This window comes from Gavia stellata, chromosome 4, assembly GCF_030936135.1.
Source record: "Gavia stellata isolate bGavSte3 chromosome 4, bGavSte3.hap2, whole genome shotgun sequence".
In the NCBI taxonomy this organism is placed as follows: Eukaryota; Metazoa; Chordata; class Aves; order Gaviiformes; family Gaviidae; genus Gavia; species Gavia stellata.
This window is the reverse complement of record NC_082597.1, coordinates 62,992,204-63,017,960: the sequence shown is the minus strand read 5'-3', so window position 1 is coordinate 63,017,960 and position 25,757 is coordinate 62,992,204. Positions and strand designations below refer to the sequence as shown.

At 38.3% G+C, this 25,757-nt stretch overlaps 1 protein-coding gene across 1 annotated transcript; it reads left to right on the top strand.

The window, feature by feature from the left end:
- The first annotated feature begins 320 nt into the window (after window positions 1-320).
- DRAM1 (DNA damage regulated autophagy modulator 1) lies at window positions 321-17,334 on the top strand. Its single transcript, XM_059816896.1, has 7 exons — window positions 321-475; window positions 5,737-5,804; window positions 7,146-7,288; window positions 11,115-11,292; window positions 12,341-12,399; window positions 13,749-13,841; window positions 16,063-17,334. The coding sequence occupies exons 1-7, from the start codon at window positions 345-347 to the stop codon at window positions 16,105-16,107; spliced, it is 717 nt and encodes a 238-aa protein (XP_059672879.1). The 5' UTR covers window positions 321-344; the 3' UTR covers window positions 16,108-17,334.
- Window positions 17,335-25,757: the final 8,423 nt, after the last annotated feature.

The window sequence follows — 25,757 nt, the reverse complement described above, 5'->3', positions numbered from 1 at the left end:
CGGGCCGGCCGGGCCGTTAGCGGCCGTTAGCTGCGGCGGGCGGGGCGGGACCGGCGCGGGCGCTGCCCCCGAGGGGGACCGCTGCGGAGAAACGAAAGCGAAGGGAAGGCTGCGGGCGGCGGGGGATCCCCGGGGCTGCTGGAGGTGGCAGCGCCGCTGCCTGGCGGGGGAAGAAGACACGTGTGGGGCGGGCGCGTGGGAACCGGGCGGCTGTGTGTGGGTGCGTGCCTGTGTGCGCCCCGCAAGTCCTCGGGCACGGTCCGTGGCTTCAGGGCGCCGCCACGGAGCCCGGCCGGGCGCTGCCGCCCCAGCCGCCGATGCCCAGGGCAGGCCAGCCGCCGGCGATGCTGTGCTGCATGCCCGGCGTGGCTTTCGTCCCGGCTTTGCTCGTCAGCTGGTCCTCGGCCGCCTTCATCGTCTCCTATGTGATCGCCGTGCTGGCGGGCCACGTCGAGCCCCTCGTCCCCTACATCAGGTGAGGCGGGGGCGGCGGTGGGAGCGGCTGAGGTGCCGCTGGCGCGCAGGGGGTGAGCGCCCGGGTTGTGAGGCGGTGGCTTAGCCAGGAGGTGCTGAGGGGCTCCCGCACCGCCGGCTCCGCAGCTCCTTCCCCCCGAGGCAGGGGCCGGGTCCCCAGCGCGGATGTGGGGCTCCCCGGGGGAGGAGAGGCAGCGGTGGCAGGGCCTCCCCGGGAGGGGAGGCAGAGCAGGGGCCCGCTGTGCACACCTGTCACCCGTCACACCTGCAGCACCCAGCCCTCTCTGAGAGCCATAGGACCCCAGTGCTGACGGACATGGTAGAAAGGAGCTGCAGCAGCTTTCTGCTGGAGCCAAAGTGTGCTGCAGGCCCGATCCTAGCAAAACTTAAGGTGACTGCCCTGGAGTCAGTGGTGGAAACGTAGTTTTGTTTGTGTAACCCTAGAACCTGGGCAAACTGCACTGGATGGTGACAGGGCTAAGCCTTACAATAGCTTTTGTAGGACACACACACCCACAAACACGCATTTTTAAAATTTCAGCATAGGAACAATGAGTGTAAAAGGATCCTGAGAGATGGCTGGCATCTCTTTTCTGTAACCTTAGTCATTTAAGCAATTCTGTATAAATCATTGTTTATATATTGCTTATGTTAACATTTAAATCTGAGCTAGATTAAATACAGATTAATAGATTAAAGGTAAACCAGAAATCCAAGAGTGGTCTCTGATGTATCGAAGATCTAAGAAAGACTTTCAAATACATCTTTCAAGATACAGCTAGACCTAATTCCTTGAAAGACTTTTATGGACGTGTGTAATTTCAGAAGACTGCTAACCTGATTTGCACATACATGTAAATTCGATTGAAAATTAGCGTCTGTCATCATAAGCAAATGAGACGGTGCAAATGACACCACAACCCATAAGAAAGTTGAGCCTCATTCAAATTGAGCCAAACAAAGTTGGGCTTCGTGCTTATCTTAGCAAAACTTTTTAAGATTATCTATCAGACCAAATCTGGACTCAGCTCTTGGAATGCCTTGTTCTCGTATATGCACAACTGTGGTTATACTCATGCTCTTCCTTGGTTACATAGACAGTTTTACTGACACAAAAGCACTTGTAACCAGTGCATTATTAACCAAGAAAAATAAACCGTTGGCTATAACTGTGTACCCGCTCAGTACATGGTTTGTGCTCAGAAGGTTTTTGAGGTCCTGTAGTAAGAAATTTGACAAATGATGTTTCTTATGTTGAAGCCATGTACTTGAATAAAATATATGAGAGAACAGTACTTTTTTTTCTTTATAATTGTGTTTGCAGTCAAGTTTTTGGCAGCCCAGATATCTCAGTTGTGTCATTCTTTTTAAAGAAGTAGACAAAACCTACAGGTCACAACTGTATAACTCTGATCAACGTATCACAGCTGCCATAGTTATATCAATCTAAGTGAACATCTCACTGAAAAAATCATTCTTATCCTTTAACTAAGGAATCACAATAAATGTTCACATACCCTGAAAAAAAAAACCAAGACATATGAGGCTGTGTCAGTGACTAAAAAAAAATCCAAACCCATTCACATTTCAGGCCCTCTGCATTTGCTAGTAAAGTTTTTTAAAAGACACGTCTTGTTTATTTTACATCCTTTTAACACAACATTTGGACTAAGGATATACATTGACTGTTGGTGAACAACCTGTAATAATTCTAAAGGTGCCTGGTCTAAGCATATGATCTTTGTAGAAGGTGCACTTGGGAGTAATATGATGTTTCTGTCTAAGTACTCAGGCCAATAGTCGTAGCATAGTCCATATTCTTATTTTGCAGGTCATTGCTTTAGCCTAAGAAGCTGAATCATGGGATTAAGAACGTGATTTAGTGAAACTTAGAGTGATAAAAAAGAAAGAGGAAGAATGTTGCAACATTTCAGTTGTGCAATATCTTAAAATGAACCATTAAAATCAAATAGAGCTTGTATGGGGAAATTCCAGTTACACAAAGGAGAAAAATGTTGCCAAATTTTAGTTCAACATTACTGTCATTCTTATTTACATTCCTGAAGTACCTGATGTATGTCTTGATGTAACTTGTTAATTTTATTTGTTTACTATGTAACAGCTATTACAGTGAGAGAAAGACCACATCTAAATTTGTCATTAAAACTGTGCTAGTGTCTCATAAAGTAAACCTTATAAATACATTTCTGGGTAGATAAAAATGATATTATTTTGTGTTTTCTAGCAGCTAAGGCCTCAAAGATTATTAGGTTGTGCCCAAATTAGTTCTTTTGCTCATGCTACTCAAAATCCAAACTAGTGTGGATGTGCTGGGTGGCTGTTCGGTGGTTGAATTCTCATTGAAGGAGTAAAGGGAATTTTCCTTAAGGTGTTTGCTGCCGGTTAGTACCTCTGGATCAATCAGAATCCCTGTAGGCAGAATACAATCTTCCTGCTTTAAAAATCTGGGACTTCAGTTAGGAGAGCAATAGTTTATGATAGCTATGAAGAAAATTTGATGATGATGAGTCTTCTGGCCCTAAAATATTTATTCCCTGTCTCCTCTACCTTCTTGTCTTTCCACTCTTCAGAAGGCTGTTTGACTGTTTGTAGGATTCTGCTACATGAGATGGTGACACAAATGCTGTCATTTTCATACAGGGTTCCTCATCTTTTCCACGGTGGTTGTGCTCACCTACGCACCATTGCAAATAAGCGAGCACATGGTTTTGTTTCATATGTGCCATTTGCTTTTTTTCTTTTTCATGAAATGAAAGTAACTGTCACAAATACTTTTTTTTCTTTTTTCCAAAGCAGCAGAGCAGAAGTAAAACAAAAACGTACCTAAGTCTTCATTTAGCTTCAGGGATTTTCTAGTGGAAAATATGGCATTAAAAAGATTGTTTCCTTAAAAGTCCAGTGCAGTACTTTGTAAATACATTGTAGATATGATACAGTATTCTTGGTATGAAATTTCTTGAAAGCATACATCTAAGATTATTGAGTTTAAAGATCAACAATAGCAAAATTCACCTATAAAGCTTTAGCTTGAGAAAAGCTTTAATTAAAAAATGAACAGAGTTCAGCGCCGTTTCAGGTTATTTGTGTTGCTCTTACGACGTGAAGTGTTCCAAGAACTTCAGGTGGCTTTCTTTGCGATTCCATTCTCTTCTCACCCAAGGTCCTTCAAAAGCTTTGAAGTGATCACAGTCCTGTACTTAGCTTAGAGCAGTTTCTGATTTGCAGAAGTCCTTCAAGATTGTCACAAGTTGCCTACTTTTTAAATGGAGTCCTTTGTCATATTAATGAAAACACTCCAGAAACATGAGGAAAAGATGTGAAGTTCAAGGTTCAAAAATGGGCTAAATGAAGCATGGATTAAGATGATTTTCAGAGGTGTCAAACAAAAAAATGAGAGTTACTGTACTGTTTTCATCAATTCCACTATCAAAGAGAAACAAGACTATTACAGAGTACAAGCTGGAGCAAGTCTTCAGAAAGCATTACAACAAGAAAATAGAGATGAATAGGGATTCTTAATGCCTGAGAAGTTGTAAAAACTTGTCTAAAAGCCTGGTCCGAGCTTTTGTTGTCTGAGAATTTGGAACTAATCTAGTCAAAAGATATACAAGATTTTTCTCAATTTTTTGCATCAGCTTTTCATATGAAAGGATTCTTCCTTCACCCTAAGCTTCCTCTCATTCTTGATAAATCATCTTAGCAACTGATTACACAAGTGCTTCTGTAACATAGAAGGGGTTCTAGACCAAATATTAATTTCTAAAAAATTAAATCTTTTGATATGGTCATACTCTTCTGGCTTGAACTTAACAAAATTGTCAAAATCTTTAAGAATGATTGCTTATGTAGAGAGTGCTTTCTCTTTTGGGTGTTAAGAGCACAGGCATTCATGCTGAGCACCTGTCATTTTGGCTGCAGCCAGTGGTAGGTTCGGAAGTTTAGCACTGAAAACTAATCCAGCCTCATTGTTGGAATGAAGAGTATTCATCTTCTTGAATCACATTAAAAAAGTCTCTAGCTAGTTCCTACTTGTCCCATCATACACCTAAAAGAAAGTTTTGTTCTCGGAATCTTTGCTCAGTTTCCACTGAACTTTGACATTAGCTAAAATCCTTACGTGCTTACGTTTCTGACAGTAGAGTTTCTTGGGTGCCTCTGTTTACACACACATTCGTGCCTCTTGGTACTGCTGAGTACTGAGTACTACTGAAAACTCAGCTCACACCCAAATTATGTAAAGATTTATGAGCTACGTGTTTTCCATTGGCTTGACCAACAGAGCCTGATTAAGTAAGTATCAACTGGTTGTATGTTAGACAAGAAAAACTAGCGTAAAGAGGTGACAGCATCACAGTATTCTTCTTTCAACAGAACACTCACCTTGCATAAAAGAGTCCTGCTTGAGGGAACTTGAACCCACATACTCCCAGGAGTATGTCCTTCCTGTGAGGAAAGGGCATTCTCTGGGGTGGGTGTTTGCACATATGTAGGGAAAAGACAGAAAAGGATTTTCTGATGAAGGTATTCCATTTTCTACGCAACTTTTATTTTGTATATATGACATTTTTCATATGTATGTATGCATGTATGTGTGCGTATAAATTCTGTAGATATTCTCACACTCATGCTCCATCTGTCCCAGTGAACTTCTAATTATCCCCTATAAGGGTGAATTGCTTCAGCAGAAGAGACTTACAACACCTTGGGCCTAGAGCACTCTTAAGCTGTATCTACATTAGTACATTAAACAGTGCGTAGGAACGTTCCCCGGCATTGGAACAGAATTGCTCTCCTGGGGTAAAGTCCTTTCAAACCAATCAGGAAATTAAGCCCAATTGTCTCACATCTTAGGATACTGAATGTCATTAGATATGTTTTACTCTATCACGGTGTTAATTTAGCAGATAAAAGAAATGTCATTTCTAAAATGTCATTTATGTAACTGTCATTCATGAACAAAGTATCGCTCTGTCACATCTCTGCATATTGCATAAGAAAAGGAAGAAATACAGTTCAAACAGTATGCTCTAAAAATACAATTTCTTTCTAAAAAGAAAGATACAGTACTACAAATGGAGCTTAAGTGTGCAGCAGACAATATTTCAATGTATATGTTTAAAAGTCTTATGCACATAGCAGCAGTTCACACAAGTTACATTTCTCTTGGAGTTTCACGTGTACATCTCATTTATGTTTCATGGATCTCAATTAACTTTTAATTTCTTTTTCTTCCTGCTTTAGTGACACTGGAACTAAACCTCCAGAGAGTGGTATCTTTGGTTTTATGATTAATATTTCAGCACTTTTAGGTATGTATAAGGTACTTGGTTTGAACACAGCAAAGAAAACAAAATTAGCAAAAGCTGTCTGCTTACATTGCAAACCATACAGTACTCTGCAGAAAAAGTACTCCACAGTCAAATGGTAGTATCAGATGAATGGAAGCAATATCTAGAGGACCAAGTCCTTAGGGTTAGTAAGTGCAGGCTTAGAGGCACTTCCATCTCTTAAGAGCACCTCATCAGTGCAAAGTAGTCAATGCAGCTGGAAATAAAAAGTGGAAGAAAGATCGCATAATTACTTTGCGAAAACTGTATCTTTGATGTAGGGGGATATTAGGTTCTAGGATGCTGCAACAAAGGGAAGAACAGTGTTGAAGCAACACCTGTTTTCTTCTGCAAGATGCTTACTCCTCTACTAAATGTTTATTGGCCTTCAATCAGGAAGTTTGGCATTTTCTAGTCGCTTCTAGGGGATGGAGGATCAAGAGCTGTGTACCTCTGTATACATGTAGTCCTTGATGGCCTCATGCAAAGTAAAAATCATGTATTTTACCTTTTCAGAGAGCCTTATTCAGTCACATATCTTGGTGTATTTCATGTAACCTCATAGTGCCCGGACAAAGTTACTTCATTTATTTTTCCAGCTGTAGATAGATTGAAACTATATTCTGTGTTATTGAACTGTGGAATCCAGTCTACAGCTTATTATATCCTGATGAACTACGATCTTCTAATTCAGTAGCAGTGTTTGTCAGGAGTGAACTGCATATTGGGGTCACGCAGGCTGGAATAAAATCTGTGCGTACTGGTTTGGGGACACTGTTGTATTAAAGAGCAGCCAGAATTGGCCCAAAAGCTTTGAAAATATTTTCTCGATACACAGCTATTTATATTTTTTTCTGTTTACACTCTGCAAAATTGTATTAATTCTTCAGGGCATCCATTATAAGGAGATGTAGTTCTGGTACAAGACTTTATATCAGAGCAGAATAAATTCTCCCACTTCCAGCTTATGGTTTGTCTCCCTGTAACATCTGTTCTTAATGTGGAATGCCAATGCCTCTCTGTCTAAAACACACAGGAGAATGGGATTTAAATTAGTGTTTTTCTTGAAGTGATGTGCAGTTATTTCTAGATAGCATGAATGTGCAATGTTAAGACTAAGATAATGTTAAGACAGTTCTGTCTGAAAGTAATACATCGGAAATTCACTACCTTTCTTCTTCATCCCAGAAGAGTTGAAGACAGTATTATTTATTGTATTATCCTTATAATTTTATTCTGTATGCTAATGTGTTACAGGGCAGGGTGTTAAAATGTAAGTAATACATTATCATTGAAAAAAATATGTATTTTTTTGTTTTTCAGGTGTAATTACAATGTACATCAGATATTTATTAATAGAGAAGCAAAATGAGTCATCGCACTTTGTTAGGTCTTCGTGCAACATGTTTTCATTATGTATTGGATTGATGGGCTGTATTGGAATGGGCATAGTTGCAACTTTTCAGGTATGACCATAAATTTCATATCACAAATGAAACTAAAGTTGTTTTACCAGTTTAAAAAATCAAATAAATAAGAGTGGTTAACATAATCCCAGTGTGGATACTTGGCAAATGGAGTAATAATGTCTTTCTTGCTCCTGCCTTTTTTCAGCAGCTTTAAAGACAGATTTGCGTTCTCCCTATATACTAGATTTTTTGTTTGTTCAGTTATGTCAGTAAGGGGGTTTGTGTGTGCTTGTCTTATAACATGTCTGTTCTAGAAAACAACTTAATATAGATGATTTTGCTGTAAAAGTTTTACTATGAAAATTTTACTGTAAAAAAGCTTTTGCTATTCGCAGTTTAGTTTGCTTACAGTCAGGTAGGGCAGAATAAGTCAGACTAGCAAAAGCACCTGTATTTTTACCTGAATGATGGCACGCACACTAGCAGCATTTTCTACAGAATAAACTAGACTTATCTGACAGGTTAGAACACTGAGCACAATATTAGCCCATTGTTTTGAGTCTGTAGGAGATGGCATAACAACATGATAAGTCTTTTGATAGAGACATGTAGAATTACCACTTACTTTGCCAGAAAGGATAAGACTTCTCACTATAAGTCAAAGAAATCTAGACCTCAGTGACTGAAAGAAAATTTGACAGAGAGGAAAAATATTGAAAACACATTATTCTTTTCACCTTTTCTAGTGAGGAAGCATGTAATAGAGTAGATTCTGACACAAAGATGTGTTAGGACAATTGTATTGAAAACTTCAGCTGAGAATCAAGTCAAGTTAATTGGCAGGTGTTTTGAGATATTGCCTTTAAATCTGTAGAAATAGCTGAATTATTTCTTTTAAAAGATAGTCTACCTTGGGGAACATTTTGGTAAATACTGTTGTGCTCATATAGTGACCTGACAACATACAGAGAAATTGAAAATAAAGATTGTCAGGGCCTCAGCAGCCAATACAATTTTGCATGTAATTGACATGGTATTGTCAGACAAAAAAACTCTGCTTTAGGCTGATTTCTTGCTTTTTTTAGTTTTACCTCCAGGTAGTGCGTGTGGATTGTAAACACTGCAGACACTGCAGTCTATTCTAAGCATGCTATTCTTCTTTTAAATACCTGTACTCTTATTGATTAGATTTATATGTGGCACAAAAAAAAGTTAGATGATGGGGAACAGTGTTGCTTGAAATAGAAAACAAACTCAACTTCAATAAGGAAAAGACAAATCAGGAATGCAAAATAATTCGGGAGAGTCAGGGAAGCAGAAACTTTGATCCTAAAGTTTCCAAAGGGGCCCCTTGACGGTTACGACATTGGTTCTTATCTAACCCTATTCTCTCTCATTGCCTGTTCGTAAACTCCTTCCTCACCTAATTTCTCTTTCCTCTGCTTTGACCTTACTTTCTATGTTAAGTGCAGTTTGCAGGAAGGGTTCAGAACGCAGTAAGGATCTAATCTAGCTAAGAATCTGATCTAGCAGATTTTTGAGCATGCTTAATTGCCCAGGAAGATGGAAATGGTGGCTTGCAAGTCTTCAGTCATTTAACTGTATAGTGTACAACTAGTGAACAATACACACTTATCCCCATTTACCAGTAGAATAACTGAGACATGAAGAGGCTGTGAGATTTGCTCAAGGTCAGGTGATTGTTTCAGGTCAGGAGACCAAAGCAAAGCTGGAATTAGAAGTTATTTCTTTAGCATTCAGTCTAGTCTCTCTAATCAGTGGGTCATGCAGAAAATTCACATTCATGTGCACTACCTGTTTGTTTCTTATTTTTAGCTCACCCCAGCAGGTGAGCTAACACCATACCTGAGTACTGTAGCAGAGCTGATTGACACTATTGGGCATCAGTTTGTTTTCTCTTTCCCTAAAGTAAAATATCTAGTTTGTTAAAAAGGCTTTGGTGTGAAATACACTGGAAGTATTTAAGGTTTGCTTTTATTTACTCACATCTAGGGCCACTTGTGGTGCATCTTTTAAGTAGCATAATTAGTTATAAGGAAATTTTTTTCACCCTTTTTGCTTCAAGATATGGTAGGTAGCATGGGGTTTTAATGGTATTGGTCTCTGAACACTTAGTAAAAGTGAGGAACGGGATGGGAGAAAACACTAGGAGTGCTCTAAAAGCAAAAGAGTTTCTGAGAAAAGCAATGGTCATGAATAAGGTGTTCATTCTCTGTTTTAAATAACACAATGCTTGAAACACAGAAATGAAAGACAGTGGAGGATTAGTTTTAAGAAGATGATCAGATGTGGAAGGGAAAATCCCATAGCCCTTAATGTATAAGGCAAAGCAAAAACCAGGTCTTAGCAGGTCTGGTTTGCCTGTTAAGCATTACATATGTTTAAAGAGATATCTTCCTGTCTTTGACTGGAAAGCTTAGGAGTCTTACCTTAGCAGACATAGCAACATTTCCCGTGTTCTGTAGGGGTTGAGTGTGATGGACTTTTTAGGGAAGCTGTGCCAGTTTGATAAGAGCAATCATGAGAGCCATGTTAGAAAAGCTCTGTATATTTTGTATGAGGCTAGATGCAAAAGCCAACAGTTAGACTTGCTTAATACTTTCCATATCAAATACTGTCATTCCTATATGGAAGGCAAAAAGTGGCACAGAGGAGAAGAAAATGCAAGTATAGATGAGATGCCACTTAAAAACCTGTGTGAGGAACTTGCTTTAAAATCTGACAGAACTTAATACATCACAGAGAGATAGAAGGGAATGAGTAGAAAAAAAAGCACAAGGAAAAATAGTTTAAAAGAGCATGTGAACATAATCACCATTAAAAGACAAAGAAAACAGTGGCCTCCAGGCAGGAAAGATATTGAAATATGTAACAAAAGGATACAGATATGTTTTCAGAAATCACTAAAGTAGAACTGTAGTAGCTCAGATCATAGCACATGTTCTGCTATGCTCTGGTGACAGAAAGGAGCTTTAAAGCTAACTTACCTCTCTGATATGGGATTCCAAGGTGATGTAACTTTGTATTTGTAATTTTGTGAAACAATAATTTCTCTGGAATCTTCATCTGTTTTGTTACTGGATATTCTACTTGTTTGTGTTTTAAAGCATAGAATCTTCCATAGGTAGGGTATTACAAAAATATAGGCCACATATAGTGATACTGGAATTTTATACACACTTTCTTTCACCTGTTGTGGAACTTGAATAAAAGTGGCTGATGATGTGGGGAAGAGTAAGAGGGCTGAATAATTCAAGAGACTGACAGTGTAAGACCTTCATATTAAGAGCTTATTTTAGGTAACACTTTTTTTCTTTTAAATAGATAACTAATTTTCTGCTGACTTATTTCCTGGAGCCTTGTGGCTGGGCACTGGAGCGTGGAGGACAGAGCTATAGCAGTCACTATTTAGAACAGCTCCCATGAAACTTGACCATTAGTTAGAGTATGACCACACAAATGCAGATTAGACTTTCAATGCAAAAGGATGAAAATATTTGGCAGGGTAAAGGGAAAAAGGAGGTATAGGAACCTCTTAAGAAAAACACAAGCCAGTTCCTGTTTGTGGAAACATTAATTGGTAATAGACCAACTGTTGAACAGCATTAAAATTGATATATGCTTTTATGTGAACACAGGAAAAGACTTTGACCTGGTGGCTTTGGACATGATTAGTTTACTTCTCTGAGCTACTCTTTCTCCATTTTCTTTCATCTTCCCTGTGTAGACTGTTGGGAGAAGGGACTGTTGCCCACTGCTTGTACATGCCCAGCATAATGTGACTACCGTCTTCTCAGAGTTCCTTGTTTCCTACCACGGTACAAATAGTAGCAGCTAACCATTGTGCCGATTCTCTTTCCAGGAGCTGTCTGTTCCCAGTGTCCACGACATAGGAGCTTTGGTGGCATTTGGCTCGGGTGTTGTATACATTACACTTCAGTCTATAATCTCTTACAAGTCTTGTCCACAATGGAACACTTACTTTGTGTGTCACATAAGGATGGCCATATCTGTAATATCATGCATTGCTTTCATTCCCAGTATCCTTTTTCATGTATCCCACGGTTTTCCCTTTATGTGTTTGTGATTTTCCTTTTAAGTTAAACCATTGCTGATAGAGGGTGAAAATGAGGTTACAATCTTTGCTTAGGGGTCTCTTGTATTTCTGCTATAATAATGCATATAGCATGTCGAGACACCATTAATAGTATGAAGATGAGTTTCAGGGTCTTCTAAAAATCTGTATCTCTTCTTTCAGTGGTATATTTAAATCTAATGCCCTGGTGTTCTTCATAGGATCATAGGATAATAAAGCTAGACCAGCTTTCCAACCTCCTTCATTTGAAGGAGGGTATGGAGAAAGGTCTGCAAAAGGGGGGCACCGCTTCTAAAATGAACCTAACACACAGACGTATAAAATACAGTTGGCATACACAAGATTTCCTTCAAGCCTAGGCACATGCTTTTGAACATGTTGGTTGGTGCTTGGCTTCATGAGATGCCTCCCCTAGAGACACTCTTAGCACACTTACTGGCTTTTCCCACAGCCTGCTGAGATCAGAGTCATCCCATTGATTGTACTGGTTTTAGGTGATCTGCCAGTGTTGAAAAGTGGTCGCAGCAGATCATCACATCAGCCAGCTAGCTACAGCCTGCTTTTGGTTTCAGAAGCTGTGAAAGGGCTTTTAAAGAGGGCCCCAGTCCTGAGAGAAAGTTGTACAAATATAGCAAGGCATCTATTGTGGACCAATGGAAACCAATGTGGTTCCCCTTCCAATAATGCAGGACTCTACTCCCACAGTTCGCAATCATGAATGTGATCTAAGTTTTGGAGTGTCTTCCCTTATCCTCTGTACTTTGGAAGAACTCTCAGAAACTTTTGTTTGTGCAGAAATTTGTTTTGATTGCTGCTCTCAGTTACCTTTCAAGAATGTGTTTCATTTGCTTGTCTTCTTAATACTTTGATATTCTGGTTGTTCGGGATGTCCTGTGTTACAGAAAGGGGAGATGGGGCCTTTTTTTTAAGCAGACATTTTCACTATTACTCACTAACCTTTTGTAGTTTCCTTTACACTGTGTTTTTCCCAGTGATTGTGTTTGCTTCACAAATTTCCATGACAAAAATTGATTGGACTCCAGGTGAAAAGGTAAAATCTCATTAAGCAGCCAACTTACCCTGTATCATATTATTTGGCATATGTTGTTATGTTTATCTAAAAATGTATAGCATTACAAACACTTCCGAGACTTTAAATAGTACATTATCATGAACAGATTTGTGCAATCTCACTGATTTGTGCAATGCTGGTTTCCAGTTATTTCTTCATTAGAAAACTGTCTGCGGCTTGGGTAAGAAAACTTGCCATGGATGGGTCAATCTTCAGAGAGTTAGACTTTCATTTTAAACCAAGCATTTGAAACTTACCCATAGACCAAATTGTAAAAAAAAAAAGATATTCTGGAAGTGAGTTGTTTTACTTCCTTTTATAGTCACATTTCTTGAAAATGAACTTCACACATGAAAAAAAAAGTGGACCAATTTGATTCTGAAGTTTTTGAGGTTTTTTACAACATTGGTTTTCTCAGCTTTTTCACCATTCTTTATTAAATAGTCTTTACTATTGTGATAAACATACTGAAGCATCCTAAAGTCAATATCAGGTATTGATTGAATTGATTTCAGAATGATAATTATGAAAGGTAAGCTTTCTTTTTGGACAAACTTTGCCACGTGGAGGTATTAAAAAAACACATTAAATAATGCAGAGAGTGTATCCTGCTTGAAGAGTTTAATAAAAGCAAACTTGGCAAATGTACTTCAATCAAACAATGGCAAGGCAACTGTGAGACAAATCTTCACGACTTAGATGATCTTAGTAATATCTACTTCTTGAGGGGGTTTTTACTTGAGATGCAAGGATGAGAAAATGTTTTTACTGAAACAGATGGCCTGTTTGTTGATGGCATGTTAAGAAACGCTTTACATTCTGTTTGTGTCATATTGCATAGGTTGTCTATGATGGTCTACTTAAAAACAAAGGTCTTGTCAGGAACTTTTATAAGAGTGTAGCCCTCCATTTTAAAACATCATGAGAATTTACTGTAAGGGATAGTACTATTGAACTCACTGGCTCTGAGTAGAAGTTTTGAATATGGGCACTTTGGCATCACATAAGAAATCATTTTTTTCAGGTGCAAATTATATTCAAGCTATGTTTTGATCTTGTGCTAGTTGTAGTTTTCTTGTACTATTTTTTATGTTAGTGCACAAGACATGTTGCTTGGTGGAACATATACAACCTTGATAAATACACTTACCATTCTGTAAAAACTAAATCTGAATTAACTTTTATACAACAGGGTATTGGGATGATAAGTTGTAAGTCTTAGAATATTTGTTGAATTTACAGACGGAAATGCCTATTTTTATAGCATTCCACTGTTATTTTGTTTAGCTCTTTTACCTGAAAATTTATTTTATGTCTCATTCCATTAGGATTATACTTACCATTTTGTGAGTGCAATCTGTGAATGGACAGTGGCGTTTGGTTTTATCTTCTTCTTTTTAACATTCATTAGAGATTTTCAGGTTGGTATCTACATATTTTAGCAGTGACTAAGAAGTGCTATGAATTGTATAACAACAAATGCAGTAGAAAATTACCATTCTTTATCTCAGCTAGATACACCAAAGCTATACAGAAACAAATTTTATCAGTCACAGAACTGATTTCTGTCTACCTAATGAATATTTTCCCCCTGGGTTTTAAAACATAAAAATCAGTTTTATAAATAAGTTTAATAGTTTAATAGGTGTCTGGTCTTGAAAATTATTCAGTAAATTAATATCTTCTACTTACTTACCAATCTTTTTGTAGAAACAGGCCCTCTAAAGGTGACATAATTCCAAAATAAACGATGCAACTAAAACTGCATTTCTTTCTACCTGGGGGTTTTTATATAATAATCTAATGCATTTCAACTATAGAAGTTTTCTTTCTTTTTAAAAATTACACATTTTGATATACGTTCCCTCACAATATGAAGAGTATCAAATACTTTTGGAAAGTATTGGCATGACCTTCTGGTTTGGGTAGCTGGTTCTGGTGATGCATCAAGCCTGACTTTAAGGAAGAGAAAATATTAGATTAGTTAAAAAGAAAACACTTTTACACCATTTGTGAAAGACGTGCCTTGAACTTACTTTCCCAAGCTTTGCCTTGCCAACTCTTGCTGTTTACACAGCACGTTCTAGCTGCAGTGTTTCATGGGGTTTTTGTTTGGTACAGGGATACAAAATGCTGAAAATACCAATGTGTGAGGTTTAACTTTGGCAAAAGAACTTGTAAAAGAAGTAAAAAAAACCATTGCTCATGGCAAGTGCCCTGTGGAGATTTGAAGACAAAATTTCCTGGATATTACTGTAGGTGTTAGGAAGATCACGGCCTCCTTATCCTTCTCAGACTTCTGGATGTTTGGTTTCCCCATAAAGTAGTTGGATCTTTGCAAGACTGGAGTAGAGAGCTTAAGGTAGAAAAGATTCAGAACTGCTGCTTTATACCATAATTACAAAGATGAACTAACTCAGCTGTAATCACTGTAGAGGTCATATCCCATACATAGGTCTTTCATATGTACCATTGCCCCACACAAGTCCCAGAAAGTCGAAAACTAGATTCAAGCACTTGCATAACTGTACAACTAATAATCAGTATCACATATGTGAGCCAGCTGGTGCTGTGATAAATTGCTGGAAACCATATCCAGAATTTGTGGAGGTGGGAAGGGAGGAAAAATAGAGAGAACCCTCTAAGTCCTCTGGCATAAAACCAAAGTTTGACATCAGATCATGTAAAATTTTGTAATTAATTTACTTGCTTCTTCACCTACGTGCTTGCTCAGCATGTAAGTGGTTAATACTTATATATAATCTGTACATAAGTTTCATAAGCATATAAGGAAATAAATTTTCAACTAAGGATTCAGAGGTAACATATATTTTGATAACAGATAGCAAACATTTCTACACCTGTTTACTTTGACTGATAGTACTGAATAGACCATGGCTGTAGGGCTTTCCCTTATCAAAGAAAAAAAAGCTAGGTTCTGCAGAACAAAATGCTTTTTTAAAAAAATTAATTGTTCAAAATTACATAATGCATTATCTTAAAGGCATATAATTGCCTTCTAAAACTGACAAAAATATTGAAGTACCATTCAGAAATGCATGCATCATTAAATTTACCGTTGGGAGGGGTATTTATTGCCAGTCCATGACTCTCTGATGTCTACATGTATGATGGTATCTGTTTTATCAAAAGTCAAACTCTTCCCTTGGAGATACGTGTTTGCAGACAATGCTGTAGTCCTCAGACTACCTAAATTAGTTGATAAGTCTGCTTCACATCACAGATCCCAAAGTGTTCAACATTGAAAGTTTAACTATATATAAATATTGTGAACATAATAAATAAGAGAAAGTGATGGCATTAAACTAAATAGAAATGCAGACATTTTAAATTACAGGCTATAAAATAGCATGAAATCCAGTGTTAATGTTTGACAATGACAGAAGGATTTTTTAGATTCTATCCTCCTTTTTCCTAACCAGTGTTCACAGAAAGCCAACATATTAATATAGAAAAAGCAACCCACAGACTCTAAGAAAAATAAGCCTTCTTTTTTTTTTTAATTTCTCACACTATACATTTCACTTAAATACATTTTTTTGTTTTATCTCCTTGTACTTTATATCACAGAACTGTAAAATTAATTTATCTAAAGCTGATCTTGTTTTATTTTTCTTTTAGAGAGTTTCTTTAAGGATATCAACAGAAATACATGAAGACTCCTGATAGTGGAAAAAAATATATTTTATATATATGAATATTCTAGGTTTCTTTTTACTTAAAAAAAAATGTTGCAGAGGGACAGGGATTTATAAAGTTGTATAAAGAACCCATGCCATTAACTCTACAACATCTGTAACAGCATCCACTAAAACACTTTTAAAACCTTGCAGCAATGTTCCTGATACCTTTTTGCAATATTTTGTAATTTTTATACTGTTTGATATATTAAAAATACTGTAATAGAAGCAATCTGTAGAAGCACTTGAAAGTCATTCAAAGACTTTTGATCTCCTCAGCTCTTCCCTTTTGGATTTATCCATGCTTTTTCATTTGTTATAGTCTGATTAGTAACATTAGTTTTAAACTTGATAAAGTACATTTTGCAAGTCCCTAGGAAAGTCTAAAGACAGTGGGAAACACTAAGGCTGAATTCTTACTCTGTTAACTTGCAAGGACAGTGGAGGAAGGTGTGAGCAGAAGTGGGCATCTTTGTTTCAAGACTAGAAATTTGCAATTAGTAAATGGTGACACTATGCTACATGTTTCTGATAGTGGACAGTGTATACAAATGCAAATCCTAGGAGAAGTTTAAACTATATTGCTTGAAAAATATTTTCTAATCATCACTGCAATGTATGGTGTAAAAGTCTACCCCTTTTTCCCCTTTATCCACTGCTGGCTATAGGAAGCTTAAAACCGAAGGGAATAGAAAGTAAATTTACATTTATGCACAATCTACTAAAGAGAAATCTTACTGCAATTTGGTTAATACAAAGCAGAGGTTTTCCAGCCTGTGTTTTAACCTACAATGATTGAATGAAGAGGGTCTCCAAAAAGTCATGGGAGTGAATGGAAAACAAGAAGAGGCACTAGTAGTTCTCAGGTGTTCAGTTGCATGTGTATGAGTATTATATATATATGTATATAAAACTGAAGAAAAAAAAAATCCTGGGGAGCTTCTGTAGAGAAGATATGGCATATTTGCTGCTATAAACTTACCTATGTAATGAAAGACTTGGAAAGGAACTAATTGAAAGTCAGATGTTACAAGATTCTGGAGGCAAAATGGTCTTTTCTGGACTGATTCACTACCTCCATTTAGTGCATTAACCACTTGGCTATCAATCAATTTCTCTGAAAATTACATTTGCCATGGTCTATCACAGTTTATGCAGAAATATTGATGTTTTTCAGTTGCTAATTTTCCATGAGATAAAACAAATGTGTGTTTTGGAGAGTGATGTCTTAAGCCTAGTCATCTGTTCATATTTCCTTTAATGTGTATTTTAAATTGTATTAAATTCATCTGTTTCACAACTTAAAGAATCGACATTTTCTTTATAAGTTCTTCCAAATAGAAATAGTAAAAATGTTTTTTACTGGCAGATTTGCTTTCCACAGTATTCAGGTTATCTTGCAGAGGTTTATAGTTACAATCATGTTAAAATTAGAATCTAGTACTGAATAAATGCAAAACTTAGGTCTTGCTGATTAGGTATCCTGTAAGCGGCACACATTCCTTCAAGTGAAGATCAGAAATACTCACAATAAAATGTGTACCAACCACAAAAAGTGACATTTTGAAGGCCATGACCATATTTCTTAGTGCATTTTGTATTGTTCTTTTATTACTTTTTATTCCTAGCTTTCTTAAACTAAAGTATAAGGAGCTTCAAGTTGTTATTTCAAATGGTATCAGATTTCGGCTCATCGATTTACTAAACCCTTTACATGGATAAAAGAAAGTACGTTAACTTGAAGTTCAGCCTTAACTAATATTAGTGTGTTTTTACAGTGAATCCAAGTACACTTAAACAGGAAAAGAATTATTTGTATTGTTCTGATGTAGATAGGAAATCACCACAACAAATTTCACAAGTTTCAAGGCAAGAGAACACTAAGAAAACATTAAATCAGCACCCCAATACAAGAGTCCTGAAACATGTCACACTTATTTAATCTGATAGTACTCTGTCCTCCTTCAAAATAATCATATCCAGCCTGCAACCTTTACAGTGCTTACAGTCCTCTAAGGAGAAAAAAAAAAAACCAACAGAAATTTTTTTTCAGCGGAAGTGGCTGAATCCAGATAATCTTGTTCGCTGAAATCAATGTCTTAATTCAAGTACTGAAGAACTACTGAATGAAATCCTTCCCATTTTTCCAAGATTTATCATGATACATTTTTATATGAGTTACATTCATGACCAAAAGAATGCTTCATCCAGTTTACCTTTTATTTAATTTGTTAGGCCAAAACCATCAACATGCATCAACATAGAGATGGAGACAAGGGATTATTACCTTTTCTTTTGTGCAGTGAACAACTATTGAGAACACTTTAATTATTCTATGGCTCCAGGCAGCTTTTCAGTCAAGAGCCTAATTATTTTTTCAGTTGAAATATGAGTTGACAAGTTGCAAGCAACTGAAAAGAAAATTTATTCTAGCAAGGTGTACCATTTTAGCTGTGGATGACTCTTGTTAAATAATGCTATTTAATTTTTTACAACCAAGTGATCTCTACAGGTTAGTACAGATAATGTCACAGTACCCTTCTGTTGCTTTGCAACAGGCCCTTTTTTCTATATTTTCACATTTCTTAGCAAAAAGAAAGAGCTATTTTTTCTTGGGAGCTATGCTAGAAATATTTTCACCATCTACTTTGTTTGCATGATGTTTTCTATTTGTCAGCCCATCGTGAGTGATTGAGAAACTTCTTTTGTGTAAACTACAGTAAATAACATGACAGTTATTTTTAGTGATTATGCTAAATCATTTCTCTACCCCTTCCAAAAGTGCAAAGCCTAATTTCTTGTGCAGCTTGATCTACTGATGAAATACTACCATTGTGGTCTCTATCATAGTTCCAAATCATGTAAGGATGAAACTCAGTTGACTCAAAAATACCTAAAACCCATTTTGTCTTAGGACACTGTTACTCGCACTGCTCTTCTCTCCCATGTGTGCTCAGCCAGTCATCACCATATATTGCACCTTTGTTTTTTCTCATAAGGTATTCTAAATCTTTATTTCTGATCTGCTCTGTTTGCATACTGCCTTATCTGTGACAGCAGCGTATGTTTGACAGTAGTAAAATGATCTTGATGGCAAGGGCTTTATTATTTGGTGGTGTGGTGGATTGACCTTGGCTAGACGCCAGATGCCTACCAAAGCCGCTCTATCACTCCCCCTCCTCAGCTGGACAGGGGAGAGAAAATATAACAAAAGGCTTGTAGGTCGAGATACGGACAAGGGGGTCATGGGCAATTACCAGCAATTACCATCACGGGCAAAACAGACTTGTCTTGGGGAAAATAATTGAATTTATTACCAATGAAATCAGAGTAGAGTAATGAGAAATAAAACCAAATCTTAGAAAACACCTTTCCCCCACCCCTCCCTTCTTCCTGGACTTAAATTTAGTCCCAATTTTCTCTTAACTCCTCCCCCCGAGCAGCACAGGAGACAGGGAATGGGGGTTGCGGTCAGTTCATCACACGTTGTCGCTGCTGCTCCTTCCTCCTCAGGGGAGGACTCCTCACTTTCTTTCCCTCCAGTGTGAGTCCTTCCCACAGGCTGCAGTTCTTCACAAACCGCTCCAACGTGGGTCCTTCCATGAGGTCACAAGCCCTGCCAGCAAACCTGCTGCAGCATGGGCTCCTCTCTCCCCGGGTCCACAGGTCCTGCCAGGAACCTGTTCCAGTGTGGGCTTCCCACGGGGTCACAGCCTCCTTCGGGCACATCCGCCTGCTCCAGCCTGGGGTCCTCCATGGGCTGCAGGTGGATATCTGCTCCACCATTAACCGCCATGGGCTGCAGGGACACAGCCTGCCTCACCATGGTCTTCACCATGGGCTGCAGGGGAACCTCTGCTCTGGTGCCTGGAGCACCTCCTCCCCCTCCTTCTTCACTGACCTTCGTGTCTGCACAGTTGTGTCTCTCACATATTTTCACTCCTGTCTCCAGCTGCAGTTGCTCAGGGTTTTTTTCTCCCTTTCTTAAATATGTTATCCCAGAGGTGCTACCACTGTCACTGATTGGCTCGGACTTGGCCAGCGGCGGGTCTGTCTTGGAGCCAGCTGGCATTGGCTCTGTTGGACGCAGGGGAAGCTTCTAGCAGCTTCTCAGAGAAGCCATCCCTGTAGCCTCCCTGCTACCAAGACCTTGCCACACAAACCCAATTCAGGCAGTAATACTGGTTGCAAAAGTTTCAAGCAGACTAGAGGAATTATAGTAACATATGTCGGCAAGTTTTGGACCTTTCAGTACAAAGTTTGTAAAGACATTCAAGAGATTGGTATTTTAAACTGCTCTGTAAATACAGAGTCTTAGTCTCAATTTTGACACCACATTTTCAGAAGCCTTCAGGTTTTGGAGGGTCTGCTTGAAGACTTCAGAGTGTTTGGGGTTGGTGAGCTGATCCTAGTGGTTTACAGTGTCCACTACAGATAGTCTCTGTGGAAGAAGCTGGAAGAGCTGAAAGAGCTGTTTTCCTCCAAGAAATCATGAAAGGCAGCATGGTGCTTGAATTTTAAGAAGAGGTAAAGTTCATCTCCTTGGAAGATGAGATAATATGCCTTTATTTGGGAGAAATTTGACATAATGTAAGGAAGTTGCAATAGGTTTTAATTTATAAGATTTCTGTAGCTTTGACTAAAACTCTCACAGCTGGGTCTGTCTTTCACTGCATTTGTGTGTGTGTGCCCATATGGTCCATGCATGCATACACGAACAGTATTGGCATGATGAAGCCTGACAGTGGTTAAAGTTCTGCATATTGCTGTAATACACGTAAATGATAATAATTGCTGTATTTTATAAAAAAAAAAGAAGTGATCTTATGAGCTTTGGCTATGTTGGTATCTGCATTTTCCCCTGTACACAATAGATGGCACTAGTAGACCACATGATCAGGGTTTATTTTCCACATTCAGGCTAGCAAGTACAATAGGTTTGTAGGTAGCTTTAACTGCTTTTAATAGCCATCTGGAGACCCAGTTAAATGATATTTTTATTATGCCTTTGTGGAAAACAAGTCAGATCTAAGTTTCCTTGCCATCCCTTCCTGCCTTAATCTAAGCAAATATGTTTTGCTACTGCAACATGTAGTTTCATAGCAACTTCAATATTCAAATTAATTTGTCTAAATCAAAGGAGCCAGTTGCTGTAGTTAGCACTGGCGCAAGCTGCAATTCAGCTGTCATTATTAAGCCATTGCCCTTGGGAAGTTTTTCCTACCTTATTACAAAGAAGGTACATTTTACTCAGTAGCTTCAATAGACTTCTGTCAGTTTGCAATGGAGCACTGGAAGACAATATAGACCTTATTTTCATGAGACAACAATATAAAAACCCCAATATTTTAATATTTCAAAATTGTAGCCATTCTGCACCCAGAAACAGTGACATGTCAGGCTGTAAAAAAAATTCAAAGGCAGCTGCTGTATCTATTTGAAATCCACTTTTGTTTACATATAATAAGTCTGTTTTCAGTTATTTCCTTGCCTAACTAAACACTTGGATAGCATTTTTTGCATGTCTTCTGTGAAGTGTAGTAACAATCCAGGCCTCTGAACATCTATTATTTTACCTGGAATTATACAAGTTCAGCATTCTCAGTCTTAAATAAGCCATGCTGAGCATAGATATTCCTCTAAAAACTCTCATCAAATGTTGCATGGATTTTTTAAAAATAAATATAGAAGTGCTTTAACAAAGCATGAATACTTTGTTATCGACAGACATCTGTAGAACCTTCTTACTCCACAACATGACTCCTCTCCCAACACACACTATAAAATTCACTGTAAGTGGAAGGTACATTTCAAAGAAGGTTTCTCTGATGGACACCTTTCATCATAAGATCTGCAGGAACAGTCTCTCTGTAGCCCTATTTTTATCAGAGACATTAGCAGCTGACGGATCTCCCTGCAAAGAGGTGTCTTTCCCTCCTCTTACACTGCATCAAATAGTTGAAACACATTAAATGGTTTTCATGGACTTTTTTTCTTTTGGTTTGAATTATTCAAGAGTATTTTGCTGTGGCAATGGGAAGAAAGAGAGCGGCGGCAGCACAGATTAACATCGACTTGGTAAGGTGGTCACGGCAGGTGTCACTCAAATGTGCAATGTCACAAACAGAGGCAGGTCAGTATGAGAAGATCATCTGTCTGCAATAGAGATTTTGTTTTGTGTTGTTTTGCTTGGCAAAGATGGAAACCATGCAAAAAGTCAATAGCTTAAAGTTAATTTTAAAGGTCTTGTGGAAGACTAGGGAAATTCTAACCAGGAAAATAGGAAGTAACACTGGTAATGAGATATGTGCATAAAGGCTCTTTTTTATCATTGTTCATTTTAGCTAGAATCTGGAAGTGTTTATTTTCTGTCTGTCTGTGGGTGACTGGGTGATGCAATTCTTGAGCAATACTACAATTCAAAGGAATTTTTTTTGTTCAAATCAACCAGCTTCACCCTTAAACATCCAGTGTGTAGATAGTTCAAAAACCTTGACTGTGTTCCAATCAAATGATCTGAAACAAGGGCTTATGCAGCTAGACTTTGTCATAACCCAGCTTTTCTAGGCTGGCTCGGTTTCTTCTAGTAATCTATACTAGATTTAATTCATATAGGTTACCTGGGAAAGTAAAAAGCTATTATTTTGGGGTTACCATCAATATTGTTTTATTCAATTGCTAGTCTCTTCCCCAGGATAGTTTTTCATAGCAAAATAATTTGTGGGATTTTTTCCGTTAAAAAGTTATAGTTTTGTACAGATTTGAACTTTCACTAAGTTTACACACAAACTCTTGTCTTTACTGCTTAGAGATGATTTTCACCATAGCTCTTGATCTTATGGCAAAAATGTAATGTTTAAAAATTCCTCCTGATGAAATATCACTCTGTTTTTATAGACAGCTGTTTAATCTTTGAAGATCCAAATTCAATACGAGATAAGAACCTTCACTTGAAGGAAAAGGGATCTTCTTACCTTTAATCAACTAAAATGAGATCACAAGCCTTTTACTGGCTTTAATTGTTAGTATTTGTTGCTCTGCTCAGCCAGTGCATGTGTTGTTCATAGGGCCTGGGGATGTTTCCTGGATAGCTTCTGGAGTCAGCAGAATAACCTCAGGGATGAATCTGGAAAATAAGTTACTTCTCTGTAAGCGGTTTGAAGGAGACATCGAGGTCTAAGACTCTCTGCTTGTTCTGCTTTTGCTCCTTAAACCCAACTTGCTTTCTTATTGAAGAAACGGAAAGGGGGTGTTTAAAGCAAAGTGCTTAGACATGAGATATCAGAACTGATACAACAGATTGGAAAAGGATGTAATTTGGATTAAGCCTCTAAGAACATTTAATTTGAAATTCAGTGCAAAAGCTATTGTGTGTAAAGACCGTGGCACTGTGGCAAGTCTGAGAAGTCCCCAGGTAGCTTAACAGTCTTAGAAGCAACAGAGGAACCAGGAGCCAGGCTTCAGCAAGCACTCATTTTCTCAGGAGTGTGGAAGCTCTCCATTGACATGGCTTCCTCTCTGTTTTGGGGGCAGGAAGATGGTGCCATTTCTTATTTCTCCCTTTGTGCTCTGTCCTTCTGTGTTACCTAATACTCAATTCACACCAATTGTGTTGGCAAACAACTCTCCTAGTATGTTAGTATTAGGATGTGGTTTCTATGATCCTGTTCCAGAAATCATCTTTCTTCATGACAGTCAACAAATTAGCCTTACTTTCCTCCATTTTGTGGTCTCAATAAGATGTCTGGGGAATTTAAACGTATGTAGGTAGTAAGTCATGGGTGCTCTCTGACCTGACTGCTGACCAAAATCAAGTCTGAACTGAGATCCTGCCTGCAGCTGGCATGGCTGGTTAGCTTAAAAGTGTTTAAACGAAATATTTGGGGTAATTATAGTACTATAGCAGATTTTAAAGGGCGATTGCCAGTGCTGTCAAAGGGTGAAGCTGACATTTTTTCAGTACCCCTCCTTGCCAAACAGCTTTAAAATTTGAACATTATTACTGTATTAGCGTAGCTTTTTAGTCTTGAACTGAATTTAAAACATGCTTACTGTTTAGGGTAGGCAATACAAAATCCCTATTGCTACTTTCTTGGAATTTCAACCAAAAGGAATGGTACAACATTATATAATCAGAGTTTTTAAAAATCAACTTGCAGTTTTACATGGCATCTTGTGTCTGCTCATGGCAGCCAGAACTGAGCGTTGCCATTGAAAACAGAGAGTCATGGCAGTATATTCACTCCAAAAATACCTTCTGGTTGCAAAAATATTTAACAATGTTAGGACTAAACAGGAGTCAGAGGAAACTAAAGAAAGACAGGGTTGGAAACTGTTCATTGCACTGTCAGACAAAAATTCAGTATGGAAAAATGCACAAACAGACAAATAAAAAACAATTTCTAGAGTAAAAACGCAGTCCTGCAAACCACTGAGTCTTCTTGAGTAGGGGTTGAAGGATGAAAGGGGGTTGACTCTCAAATCACCCAGTTAAATTCAGCGAGCAGAAAGCGCTGTGCATCAAGCATTCAACTCAGGACTGGGGACTCATAAGTCTTTCCCAGATTTCTAGAAAGAATAGAAACATTGCCTTTGCGCATACCTCCGGGTTTTGGAAAAATAGAAATCTCGGAAACTAAAATCCTAGCAATATCATGGATGAGTTATTGAAAGCATTCCATAAATCATGGTAGCAGTTAAATGGCATGGCAAAATGAGAATTAGTGATTTCTCAATTTTCTTCAAGGGGAGCTGGAGATGGGTCATCATCTGGAATACTAAATTATGTAACCTTATGACAGAATCAGCAGTTCCCCTGTGTTTTGGTCAGTTTTGTCAGTTTCTCTCAAGACACGCAGACTCAGAAACAGGTCTAAAGTTTAGAAGCTGAGAGAACAGATAAGAAAGAGAAGAGTCCCCATATAAGAAAGAGGGGAAGGAAAAGGGAGTTTGCCTCAAAGCCTGTGGAAATGAACATGCCACTTGTCGCTGGCCTCAGTGGAAATAAAGAAAAACATAAAGAACTCTTTTATTATCCTGTAATGAATATACAATCCATTACATTAAATGACAGCACATTACATAGAGGGAGCAGGAAGCACTTTTTCTCCAGTTTCTGGATACTAAGCATCAATATCTTGGTAGGTTTCTTAGGAGCAAAGTTATATTGTAACTGCACTCACAGGACCTGGAGAAGACGTAACTGCTCACAGATTGCAGCAGATCAGTCAGAGCCAGAAGGATTTTTCCCATCTGTGGATTTTCAGTGTAGAATTTGGGATAACAGGAGATTGTGCTTGCTTGTAAAGGTCCCCATGTGGCTTCTGGTGGGAAGATGCCAGCTTGTTTGGCAGCCCCATAGGGAACACAGGAGAGTTTTTTGCCAGCAAAATGACAGAATTAGAAAAGTAACAGAGCCTCTGAAATGAAACACTGAGGAATGAGCTACACAGGAAAGATGTTTGTGGTGATCTGCTCCTGTCTCTGGTGCCATGTGGGAGACTCTGAAAAGGGTGTCACTGTGGGTGCAAGGAAGGTTTGCTTGATTGTGATGGGTTCTCCACTCCCAGCAGCTAAGTGATGGCTGAAATACATCTCAAGGAGTCAATGCGTAAGAACCCTTCACATCACAAGATG